The sequence below is a fragment of the Carassius carassius genome, chromosome 42 (genome assembly GCF_963082965.1).
Source record: "Carassius carassius chromosome 42, fCarCar2.1, whole genome shotgun sequence".
Taxonomy (NCBI): Eukaryota; Metazoa; Chordata; class Actinopteri; order Cypriniformes; family Cyprinidae; genus Carassius; species Carassius carassius.
Genome location: NC_081796.1, coordinates 22462890 through 22475680, shown reverse-complemented (window position 1 = coordinate 22475680; position 12791 = coordinate 22462890). Strand labels below are relative to the sequence as shown.

General features: G+C 39.5%; 1 protein-coding gene across 4 annotated transcripts; it reads right to left on the bottom strand.

Moving 5' to 3' along the window:
• Nucleotides 1-7022: 7022 nt before the first annotated feature.
• LOC132124218 (myelin-associated neurite-outgrowth inhibitor-like) lies at nt 7023-12011 on the bottom strand. Of its 4 annotated transcripts, XM_059535131.1 has the most exons (8): nt 11858-11999; nt 11164-11208; nt 10421-10509; nt 10203-10286; nt 9268-9410; nt 8997-9177; nt 8797-8916; nt 7023-8142 (listed from the first exon to the last, which is right to left on the bottom strand). In XM_059535131.1, exons 3-7 carry the CDS (start codon nt 10488-10490, stop codon nt 8807-8809), a joined length of 588 nt encoding a protein of 195 aa, XP_059391114.1. In that variant the 5' UTR covers nt 10491-10509; nt 11164-11208; nt 11858-11999; the 3' UTR covers nt 7023-8142; nt 8797-8806. The 4 variants fall into 4 exon arrangements, with proteins under 4 accessions (XP_059391114.1, XP_059391115.1, XP_059391113.1 ...); XM_059535132.1 differs by lacking the exon at nt 11164-11208 and having other exon boundaries at nt 8763-8916; nt 11858-12011; XM_059535130.1 differs by lacking the exon at nt 11164-11208 and having other exon boundaries at nt 11858-12011.
• Nucleotides 12012-12791: the final 780 nt, after the last annotated feature.

Sequence of the window (12791 nt, the reverse complement as noted above, 5' to 3'; positions counted from 1 at the left end):
ATTGTTCTTCACCAAACTATTGTTGGAATGTTGGAAGAAGTTGCTTTTGGAGGGTGTTTTGGTACCATTCTTTATTCATGGCTGTGTTTTTGGGCAGAATTGTGAGTGAGCCCACTCCCTTGGATGAGAAGCAACCCCACACATGAATGGTTTCAGGATGCTTTACTGTTGGCTTGACACAGGACTGATGGTAGCGCTCACCTTTTCTTCTCCGGACAAGCCTTTTTCCAGATGCCCCAAACAATCGGAAAGGGGCTTCATCGGAGAATATGACTATGAGAATATGCCCCAGTCCTCAGCAGTCCATTCACTATACTTTCTGCAGAAGATCAATCTGTCCCTGATGTTTTTTTTGGAGAGAAGTGGCTTCTTTGTTGCCCTTCTTGACACCAGGCCATCTTCCAAAAGTCTTGGCCTCACTGTGTGTGCAGATGCGCTCACACCTGCCTGCTGCCATTCCTGAGCAAGCTCTGCACTGGTGGCACTCCGATCCCGCAGCTGAATCCTTTTTAGGAGACGATCATGGCGCTTGCTGGACTTTCCCTGAAGCCTTCTTTACAAGAATTGAACCTCTTTCCTTGAAGTTCTTGATGATCCTATAAATTGTTGATTTAGGTGCAATCTTAGTAACCACAATATCCTTGCCTGTGAAGCCATTTTTATGCAACGCAATGATGGCTGCACGCGTTTCTTTGCAGGTCACCATGGTTAACAATGGAAGAACAATGATTTCAAGCATCACCCTCCTTTTCACATGTCAAGTGCCATTCTAACCCAATCAGCCTGACATAATGATCTCCAGCCTTGTGCTCGTCAACATTCTCACCTGAGTTAACAAGACGATTACTGAAATGATCTCAGCAGGTCCTTTAATTACAGCAATGAAATGCAGTGGAAAGGTTTTTTTGGGATTAAGTTAATTTTCATGGCAAAGAAGGACTATGCAATTCATCTGATCACTCTTCATAACATTCTGGAGTATATGCAAATTGCTATTATAAAAACTTAAGCAGCAACTTTTCCAATTTCCAATATTTATGTAATTCTCAAAACTTTTGGCCACGACTGTACAGTCGAGTACACGCTTAGGCGAGAGGTTAGATCAGTGTTGCCAGGTCTCGCGAGACAAATAAGCAAATAATGGGGACGGATTTTAAACTGTGGTTACAGACTGTCAATTTACATCCATGTGGACAGATTGGTAAACTGTGCGCAGTCTTACAAAACTGCACACAAGGTACAGTTTATTTATTTTTCTCCCCCCGAGCTTCAGGACAATGACCACAAGAGGGAGTTAAACCACCTTTTAACATTATTTAACATTAGAAAACTGATGGGATATCAAATATAGACTGATGTACCGAGTACATTATATACACAGTAAACATCTGATAATTAAAAAGTCCAGTCAGTCACCATCAGTCGCAACTCGCGCGCATTTATTTAAAGTTTACGTCACTCAATGACGACGTTTTCCTAACCAGAAAAAAAAAACAGATTGCCCTGCTCTGCCTCTGATTGGCTAGTACTCGTTGCCATCTCGGTCAGAGCCAATGGGCTAGTTGCATATCTCCGCCACCTTGGATTTCCGGTCTTGCAAGTGTGTGTCAGAATCAGAATCAGAAAGAGCTTTATTGCCAAGTATGCTTGCGCATACAAGGAATTTGTTTTAGTGACATAAGCTTCCAGTAAACAGAGACAACAACACACAGACAAAAAAAAACAAAAAACAAAAAAAAAATATTTACAGGAGAATTACAAATTGGCAAATAAATAAGTGTATAAACAATTGTGCTATAAATGATAATGGAATAGGATTGAGTGAGATGCAGGAATGTTCTAGGATGGAGGGGTAACAAATAAATATAAGGATATTGCACATTTTTGCATAAGCATAAGTTTAAGTGGGAAACATTTAACTGTTCATGAGGTAGATTGCCTGGGGGAAGAAACTATTCTTGTGCCTTGCTGTTCTTGTATTTGCGGCTATGAGGCGCCGGCCAGATGGCAAAAGTTCAAAGATGGGGTGACTTGGATGTGAGGGATCCAGAGTGATTTTCTGAGTCCTTTTCCTCACTCTGGATGTGTACAGTTCTTGGAGGGTGGGCAGGGGAGCACCAATAATCCTTTCAGCAGTCCGAACAGTTCTCTGTAGTCTTCTGATATCTGATTTTGTAGCTGAACCAAACCAGACAGTAATTGAAGTACACAGGACTGACTCAATGACGGCTGAGTAGAACTGTTTCAGCAGCTCCTGTGGCAGGTTAAACTTCCTCAGCTGGCGAAGGAAGTACAACCTTTGTTGGGCTTTTTTCACAATGGAGCCAATGTGATTGTCCCACTTCAGGTCCTGAGAGATCGTGGTTCCCAGGAATCTGAATGACTCCACTGCAGCCACAGTGCTGTTCATGATGGTGAGTGGGGAAAGTGCAGGGGGGTTTCTCCTAAAGTCCACAGTCATCTCCACTGTTTTGAGCGTGTTCAGCTCCAGGTTGTTAAGACTGCACCAGACAGCCAGCTGCTCAACCTCCTGTCTGTAAGCAGACTCGTCACCGTCCTGGATGAGGCCGATGACTGTAGTGTCGTCTGCAAACTTCAGGAGCTTGACAGAGGGGTCTTTAGAGGTGCAGTCGTTGGTGTACAGGGAGAAGAGTAGAGGGGAGAGAATACATCCCTGAGGGGCACCAGTGTTGGTGGAGCAGCTGTTTGACATGAATTTCCCCAGTCTCACTAACTGTTGCCTATCTGTCAGAAAGCTGGTGATCCACTGACAGATAGAGCTAGGAACAGAGAGCTGGGTCAGTTTGGTCTGGAGGGTTGTTGGGATGATGGTGTTGAAAGCTGAACTAAAGTCCACAAACAGGATCCTCACATAAGTCCCTGTTTTGTCCAGATGTTGCAGGATGAAGTGCAATGCCATGTTGATTGCATCATCCACGGACCTGTTTGCTCGGTATGCAAACTGCAGGGGGTCCAGTAAGGGTCCAGTGATGTCCTTCAGATAAGCCAGAACCAGTTTTTCAAACGACTTCATGACGACAGACGTTAGAGCCACAGGTCTGTAGTCGTTAAGTCCTGTTATCTTGGGTTTCTTTGGAATGGGGATTATGGTGGACCATTTGAAGCAGGAAGGCACTTCACACAACTCCAGAGATCTGTTGAAGATCTGTGAAAAGATGGGGGCCAGCTGGTCAGCACAGATTTTCAGACAGGCTGGTGTAACGCCATCTGGGCCTGGTGCTTTTCTTCTTTTGTTTTTCTTGAAGACCTGGCGCACATCATCTTCACAGATTTGAAGAGCAGGAGGTATGGAGAGGGGGATTGCAGGAGGTGTTAATGGTTGTGTAGGGAGATGGTCAGAGTGGGTGTTGGGGGTTTCTAATCTACAATAAAACTCATTCAGGTCGTTAGCAAGTCGTTGATTAGCCTCAGTGCAAGGGGATGGTGTCTTGTAGTTTGTGATGGCTCTCCGTCCTCTCCAAACTGAAGTAGAGTCGTTGGAAGTAAACTGGTCTTCCAACTTTTTAGCGTAGGTCTTTTTAGCCGCTCTAATCTCTTTGTTCAGTGTGTTCCTGGCCTGATTGTACAAGACCCTGTCCCCATTTCTGTAGGCATCCTCTTTGGCCTGACGAAGGTGTCTGAGTTTTACTGTAAACCATGGCTTATCATTGTTGAATGTTAAATAAGTCCTGGTAGGAATGCATATATCCTCACAGAAACTAATGTAGGATGTTACAGTCTCTGTGAGTTCGTCCAGATCGGTGGTAGCAGCTTCAAAAACGCTCCAGTCTGTGATGTCAAAACAAGATTGTAAATCCTGCTCTGTTTCCCTGGTCCATCTCTTCAGTCTTTACTACAGGTTTAGCAGATTTAAGTTTCTGCTTGTAGGTCGGTATAAGATGAACCAGACAGTGATCAGAACGTCCCAAAGCTGCTCGTGGAACAGAGTGATATGCATCCTTTATTGTGGTGTAACAGTGATCCAGTATATTACTGTCTCTGGTGGGACAGGTAACATGCTGTCTGTATTTTGGCAGTTCACGGGAGAGATTGGCTTTATTAAAGTCCCCAAGAATGATTAAACAGAGTCCAGGTGTTGTTGTTCTGTGTCTGTGATCTGATCAGCGAGTTTCTGTAAAGCTGAGCTCACATGCGCTTAAGGTGGAATGTAAACACTAACCAGAATGAACGAGTGAAACTCCCGCGGCGAATAGAACGGCTTGCAGTTGATAAACTGCGTTTCTAGATCAGGACAGCACATCTTCTTTAACACAGTTACATCTGTACACCACCGTTCATTGATGTAAAAGCATGTCCCGCCGCCGCGCGATTTCCCCGTTGATTCTGCTTCGCGGTCCGCTCTGAACAGCTGAAAGCCCGGCAGATGGAGTGCGCTGTCCGGTATGGCGTCATTCAGCCAGGTTTCCGTGAAACAGAGCAGCAGAGTGAGAGAAATCCTTATTTGTCCGAGAGAGCAGAAGGAGTTCGTCCGTTTTGTTGGGTAGAGAGCGGAGATTTGCGAGATGGATGCTAGGCAACGGCGTTCGAAATCCGCGCTTCCTGAGTCTGACGAGCGCTCCCGCACGCTTTCCCCGTCTGCGCGTCCTGAAGCGCTTGATCAGCGCCGCTGCTCCTCCGATAACAATGTTCAGTAAAACGTCTGTATAATAGAAATCCGGAAAAATATCATGTGGTGTGTTCTGCCGAATGTTCAGCAGTTCATCCCTGGTGAAACTGATCGTGTTTGTTAAACAAAAAACAGGAAAAACGAACAAAAACAGTACAAACACTGGAGAGCCAAGCACTGAAGCAGCCATGTGCGGCGCCATCTTTGTGTTTATACTTTGTGTAGATATTTCCGGTTGTGCTAAACGTCAGTGCAGAGAACCGGAGAAGTCCAAATATTACCTTCTATATGATTACAGGATTTATAATATCACTTCAAATGCAAATAAGATATACACTGCTATTATCACTATACTATAAATGTTAACTGAGCCAGTGAATTTGAAACTTGTGTATGTTTGGGTCTGGTGAATGAATTAGATACACTAATGTTCACTACTGTTCACGAGATGAAAGTTGAACTCATGGTGTGTATACACAGCTACATAATGTATTTTTATCTTACCAAATATGTAAATGTACAAATTACTTTTTTCTCGAAAATGTTTGCATTATTATTATTTTTTTTTTTTATTAAATATTTAACTCGTGAGACGTGGGCTGCGATTTATCTTCAGAAGTATCCATTTCTCAATTGTACACATACATCAGTCTGTTTCATCGTCATTTTCACAACATATTTCATTATTTTACACAGTAAAAAATACATGACTAATTTTAATATCTGTTTAATCTGATAATTAATGCAAAAGAATAACAATATACATGGCTGCTCATAGACAGATAATGATTTATGCTGCAGATCTTTCACAAAATAAATAAACATAGATAATAACATAAAATGAAGTTATCAAATAAATCAAATAAAGTTAATCAAACATGCTTTATCAGAAATCTCTGTGCGTCTCCTTTGACAGTCAGAAACATTGATCTTACATAACAGTCAGAACAAAACCAGCTCTTCGAAAATGAAAAGTATTGCATATTTGGGTGGTTTGTGTTTGAAAGAAGAAATCCCTGTGGACCTGACCTGACGCTGATCCGCATAATCAACAAAAGAATAAAGCAATCTCTGCGTTGTATCTTTATGAATTTCCAAACAGAGATACGCAAAATGTAGGGAGGATGTTTCCCCATGTTTTTGATATACAACTATCGGCTGTTAAATTTGAAAATCATTAATTATATACATCTAGACAAGTTTCGTATGTAAGTTTCCCTTACAGTCAATGCGAGCGTCGCAAGACGGGAAGTATGCACACACTCGCGTCGCTGAAGCTCACCGGCGCCATCTTGTGCACCTAGCCCATTAGAAGCAGGATGTGGGTGGGAAAAAAACTCAGCTGTCTCCTGTGTGTATGGGGGAAATGGAGGGACAGAGAGAACAGGCTAGAACTACGTTTAAATAACATATAGAAAATATCTGCTTGTTAACTTATTATGGAGCTGGGAACAAGCCCAAATAAGCAACTACACTTTAGAAACAAGCCCAAAAAAACGCGACCCGCGACTACCAATATTTGTAAGCGACTTTACAGAAAAACAAGCCCAAAGTCGCTTATAATAAGCGGATTTGGCAACACTGGGTTAGATCTGTAACGGTCAATTTACTAATGAGCGCGAGGCCGCGAGCCAGCTTTTAAACGTGTTTCGAAGCAAACCGACTCGCGCGCATTATCAAACCTATATGACCTGTACTACCATAGACATATAAATACCTAGACGCCTCATTGGCCGCTCGACCGCACGTCAACGTCGCCGCCATATTGGAGCGGGCAACACTCATAACTCTCACATCAGGACAGAAGAAAACATACCTGACTCATCTGCAGCTTGGGCATCTACAAACCGTAACACGATAATAAAAACAGATCTCGGGGTGTTATCTTTCATAGGTAAGACTCAACCGTTATTTATATGTCTATGTGTACTACGATTTTTGGAATGTAATTTTCTTATTTCAAGTGATATATTACATGTTGTCGTTCTTAACCACAAAATCTGTCAAAGTAATTATTTGGCCTAGACTAATGGCGACATCCAGTGACTGAATTTAGAATAGAATTTATGTTGTTGCCACTGTAATTATAAAAAATGAAATCAGAAAGTCAATAATTAATATGTTATTAAATATATTTAGGCCTGTATAACTTTTTAATTTGACACTGTGGCATGTGTTTTTGTAATTTCTTGCATTTACAGCATCAAAGTTCCGTGTCCTCTCCAGTCATTTATGATTACTAGATTATTTTTTTAATTTCAGACATATTTGTTAATAAACACTGAAAAAAAGCAATTTTTGAAAATGGTTTTCTGTGACAGTTGGGACCTTAAGTTCAGAAAAGACAGTGTCCTTAACCGGTGTCTAGCATATTAAAAATAAAAACGGAAAACTCTTTATTACTGTATTTATTTTTTGGTCTTTCTTGAAAATACAAAACAAAAACACATTAAACATTACAAAACATTCTCTAACTGAAGTGACATAGGCAATGTATAAAGTAAAAAGACTATAAAATTCAGTCAGTTACGGTGTACTATTGAAGTAACAAGCGATGTTTGGGTCAATAATAACTAAACAACTCAAATTCACCTCCTCAAATGTAACCAGTAGTGTAATCAAATCAACTTAATTAAGTTTCTTTTTATTAACCACATAAACAATTGACCATTTAAAATGCCGCATATCACTGCGATTCCAATCTTTCGGTCAGACTTTTAAAATCTAAGAAATCAAAACCAGAGGTACACAAATGAGTTAATATGCTCTCAGCACTAATACAGCTCAATCAACCAATTTATGTACACACACAGGCAATTAGTGCAACAATTAACTGCAGTGAGAGCATGTTGAGTAATAAAACCTCAAATGAAAACAGGCATATGAAGCAGAGGCACAAACCCTAAAGGCCTGTCTTCCCATTAGGGCACAAAAGCAACAAGCATACCGTCACCCAGAGAAAACAAACCATGCCTGGAGCTACAAATACCCAAATTAAAACAGGGAAAAAAATAAAAAATTAAATGCTAAAGTTATTAATATTATGTATGAAATAACAATTAAGACATTGCATTTAATATACAGTTGTTGTTCCCCCATCCCTTTGGATTTTTGCTTGAGATAACTGCTAATAGTTTTGCATCTGTAATAGCTGGTAGAATGAGCTACCGCTTTTTATTTTTTTGTCCTCTGTTAAATATATACATGCATTCAATAGGTATTCCAATAAAACTAATTCCAACTCCCTTCCGGTTTCACCAATTAAAGAGTTAGCTAAAAACTGCAAGACAGTCCACACAACACAATTCAGCATGAAGAGCTTCTCTGGTCTTCGGCCGTGAGATATGTTGTAGAATGAGTGAAGGATGGGAAGATACTCTTTCCTTTCTTCTGCCAAGTGGAGTCGGATTCACATTATGTTTGGAAGGAAGAGCAACTGGCTGATAACACTTGTAGTGTCAGCTCCAACTGTAAAAATACTGGACAGTGAGAATGCATATCTACCATCTTTCGACCTGAAAATAACAAAAAGACAATTAATTAACACAGGAACCAACAAAAAAGTATTATTTTTCTGAGTAAAAAACACTGTAAAGGTGCAGTCAGTCACATTAGTGTAATTTAGTCTACAAAATTATTGTCAATAATGTAGCGGTGCATGAAGTCACTATCAAACCAAACCACTTTCTAATGTTCAATGTAGCGAATTTACGTAATTTATGTAAATCGTTTGCGCAAAATTCTGTGTAGATTGTCAATAGCATAATGTAAGTTGTCCCTTTCAAACCAAGCATCTTTTTGTCAGACAATGCAGTGAATTCAAGTAAACCAACTAAATCTGATCCATTCTTACACTATATTCCCAATCGCATGGATTCCCATTGAAATTACTGGATTTTGCCGGTGAAAAATTGCGTTCAAAATTTTTCTGTAGTTAACACTGTAGTTAATTCACTGTAGTTAATTCAAACCAAGAATCTTTCTGTCAGCAAATCTGTGTGACCAACTGAACCCGATGCGAAATATGCGCTGGAAATATTTCGTCCCCAAACGAAATTCCCATAGACACCTATTGGAAAATCTCACAAAATCTCGCCAGCGAAAACTCGCCAAACAACAGTAAATATGACCGCACCTTAAGAGCTGGCAAATGTGGGCTTTACACTCACAGTGTGGTGTTCACCACTGCGGGGGCACGTAACTGTAGGTGGGAGTGGTAGGCGGGCGGTACGTGGGCATTGAGGGGTGAGGTGCGACTGGGGTCGGAGAGTGAGTTGTTAATAATGTCCCTGAGGAGACAATAAAATGCATTTTTAAAATGGTCTCTTCAACTACATGAATTTCCATGAATTATTTGAATGAGACTCACCAGCAGACATCGCCATGGTGGTGCCTCCTACCATTCCCATGGTAACTCCGTTAGGGCGGGGTGGGGGAATGGGAGGGGCATACATGGCTGCTGGCATGCCATTAGGCTGGACCACAGTTGTATGATGAATGACATGGGGCGGTGCTGCGTAAAGGGGCTGTGTGTAATAAGTGCCTTGCTGCTTTGGAAAAAACATACAATATTTTAACAAAATGCAGGTTTTATTATCGCTTCATAACATCTGTTTTTTTTTTTGTTGTTGTTGCCTTACCTGTGCGTAGGGGTTCTGTTGGGCGTAGGGACTTCTCATGGGGTAGACTGCAGCAGGGTAGGGGTTGGGTGATGAGGAATAGGGGGGTACAGCACCTGTTGTTGGGGAGCAGGACATTTTGAAAGGGGTCCCGGGAGCATAACCTGTAGAGATCACATTATATTTAAAGATAATAAAGAAAATAAATTTGCTAGCAGCAACAATGCTTTTAAAAAGTGAGTATAACATCAAAATTGACCTTTTAGATAAAATTAGGTAAAATCATATATTTTTCATGAATATCTAGTTTAATCTGAAAATATGCAAGATTACAAAGGCAAAATGGGCAGTTAATATCTTGTCTAGTTAGCTTTATAGGGATAGATGTTATTCATGTCATTTAAAATCTGTATGACATACTTTTTTCTGTGGAACACAAATAAGATATTTTGAAGAAATGTTTAATTAAAATTGATTTGTTGGTAATCAAGTGGTCTGGTAATCAAATTGACTTCAATAGTATGGACACAAAAATACAATGGAAGTAAATGGGAACCAAAAATGTTTAGTTACCAACATTCAAACAAATCTTCCATTATGTTCTGCAGAAGAAAAAAAGAAAATAAATGTCATACAGGTTTGGAACGACTTGAGAGCGTTTAAATGATAACAGAAGGTTTTTTTTTTCTTTTTGGGTGGACTATCCCTGTAAGATGTACTGATGAGGTAAGCAACAAAAATGTTAAATAAAAATATTGACAATGAAAAACCATGTGAGCTGTAATCCAAGAACTGCACTTTTATAGCTTTGTAAAACTTTGCAAAAACGTCAGAATATTTTTCTTGGCTGAGAAAAGGAGATCCATGTAACAACTCATTTCACCTTAAATTCTCTGTTTTGGCTTCTAGGGGAACTGAAAAACGCAGCAAAAACACAGAGTTTGGACTTCCTTTACCTGAGGGAAAGACTGGATTGGTGCCAGGGTACATGCCAGGGGAGTATGCTGGAGCTGCCGCTGCATAACCCACAGGAAATCCCGCTGTGCAAAAAATCACAGCAATTAACAATAACAGCAAAGACATTGTGCTGGAACTTAATTGCATAGATGTTGTGAAAACCCCAGACACTTCCTACCAATTGCATGCAAGTGAGTCAGAGTTCATCTCTGGTTACCTGGGTATCCTATTCCTTTAGGGTTGGCATAAGGAACCCCTGATGATGCAGGGTTATAAACAGGATTCATGATGTTTATCTTTCAGCACCTTTGAAGAGTAGGACAAAATAAGAGATTGCATTCAGCTAAACAATGACCAATTACTAGACAGCTGTACTGTGTGTGCATTACTTTTCTTTGAAAATACAGGTAGGTATATATATATATATATATATATATATATATATATATATATATATGAGAGAGAGAGATCATTAACAAACACAATAGGTTTCTACTTGGTTCTAATTTATTTATTTTTTTAATATATACCAATAATAGATTCTTAAACACAGCAAGTTCCTATTTCAATGGAAAAGTAGAGAATAAAAATTAATAAATAGATACTTTTTTAATGTACAGATAGACCAGTAATTGGTTTGACTAATCTTTTTACTTTTCTTATCAAAATCTTTTTAAAGTTTACAGATGCCATATGCTAAAGATTCACATTCACTGTGCATTCAACAAATAAAAACAGTGTTCCCGGTAAAATAAATGTAAAATTTTGATAACTGACTTTTTGATTTAGAATTATGATAATTTGTTTTTAATCAAAGTAGTCTAACGATAAATGAATTATTATTGCAGTATATAATACTTATTATTGAGCATTCTAAATCAGTATCAATATAGGTCAGGACAAAGAAAAGTGGGAGGAAATGGTATGCAGATGTATTAGTCATGTGTAACGGGTACTTACTTCGTAATGAGTCCCTTTATGAATTTAAGTCACCCTCTACTACACCTGTCAATCAATATTGATGTGCGGGAACACAAAACCGTTAACTGCATTGCATGAGTTCAACATGTAAAATGCCAAAACCTGTGTTACTCGATGCTTTTCAAGAAAAACGTCGAGATTATGAATAAGAATGCTGTAAGGCGCGTGCTGATGTCAGATGCACCGTGTTTCTGCTCGAATTGGTTGAGTGTGCATCCGAGTTAAGAGATTTAAAACATACAGTTAATGCGTTGAACTACAATTCAAAGCAATTGAGAAAAACTATCAGATGCCAAGCAAATGCGTTAAAACGCACTGCATTCAATGCACCTGGCTCCTCTGAAACACAAGAATGGCTTTCAATTTGCCTGAGGTCCCAACTGTAAACTGACTCTACCGGTCGGACAATTAATATTTTACATGCATGGATAAAACAAGAGCTTTTGCATCACTGCACTTTGATGCTCAAACACATCATAATAATAGACGTGACATTGTGCACGCAGGATGCAGCGCAGCGGCTCGGTGTTACAGGCCAACAGCAGCATCCCTATCCCAATTCACTACATGTCCCACTTCTCCATCCATCCCTCTATTTTTCCCCAGACAAAACCCCCTCAGATGGGCAGCTAAAGCGATGCATCTCAACCGGACAGTGGCTGTAGGTACGTACGGTCGCTAGAGTTTTTGTAGCGGGCGAATAATCCAATATTTCACTCGTATCTGATGATGTTGTCCGTCTCGCGTTCTTGCGTCGACTGCGAACACTAGGCAGCACCGTGCGTCACTTCCGCCTCTGTCAAGAAGGGAAGCGGAAGGACAGTTTCAAATTGCCGAGCAGTTTTTTACTGATGTATGGACGGAATTTCGTTTTTATGTGAAGCATAAAAATGACAGATAAAAGGAGTCTGAATTTTATGTTTGTATTTCTTCTAAATTGTTGAAATGACATGAAATAAAACCAGCAACATTATGTTTCTTATGTCTAATATGTGTTTTATATGTGTTGTCGAATTAACTTCAGTTTGTACCTTGTTACCAATGCACGTGACATAATGTAAGATGGTACGCAGTGTTGGGAAGGTTACTTTGGAAATGTAATAGGTTACAGATTACAAGTTACCCTGTTTAAAATGTAATAGTAGTGTAACTTTTTCAATTACTTTATTAAAGTAATGTAACTAATTACTTTTGAGTACTTTTTGATTACTTTTCTAAATTTGTGAAAATTAAAGAATAATAAATAAAAGCATATACATCAACTTAAATACAGTTATCTAATAAGCATGTGATGTATTCTGTGTAATAAACTCTTGAAATATTGGTGTTTTTTTGAAACTGCTGTCTCTGTATATGATGATAGTTTTCTCAAAATAAGTAAAATGCTCATTAAGTGACACAAAGCAGTTCTAGAAATTATGTTTATGTGCTCGTGTACTCCTATATTGTGGCAGCAGAGGTTGAAAACACTGCGAGCTTCAGTAGGCCTATGTAGTAAATGAAACTATGTCTTTGCCATTAATTTACTGGAGGGGCGGACTGGGAAAAAAATTCAGACTGGAAAATCCAAACTCACACAAACAAATTCATGGACAAAACTATTTTTT

Coding starts and splice junctions, on each gene's coding strand:
- LOC132124218 (XM_059535132.1), bottom strand. CDS start 10,490: ATGAATCCTGTTTATAACCCTGCATCATCAGGGGTTCCTTATGCCAAC. Junction 9,411..10,202: donor CAATCCAGTCTTTCCCTCAG/GTAAAGGAAGTC, acceptor TGATCTCTACAG/GTTATGCTCCCGGGACCCCT. Junction 9,178..9,267: donor AACAGAACCCCTACGCACAG/GTAAGGCAACAA, acceptor TTTTTTCCAAAG/CAGCAAGGCACTTATTACAC.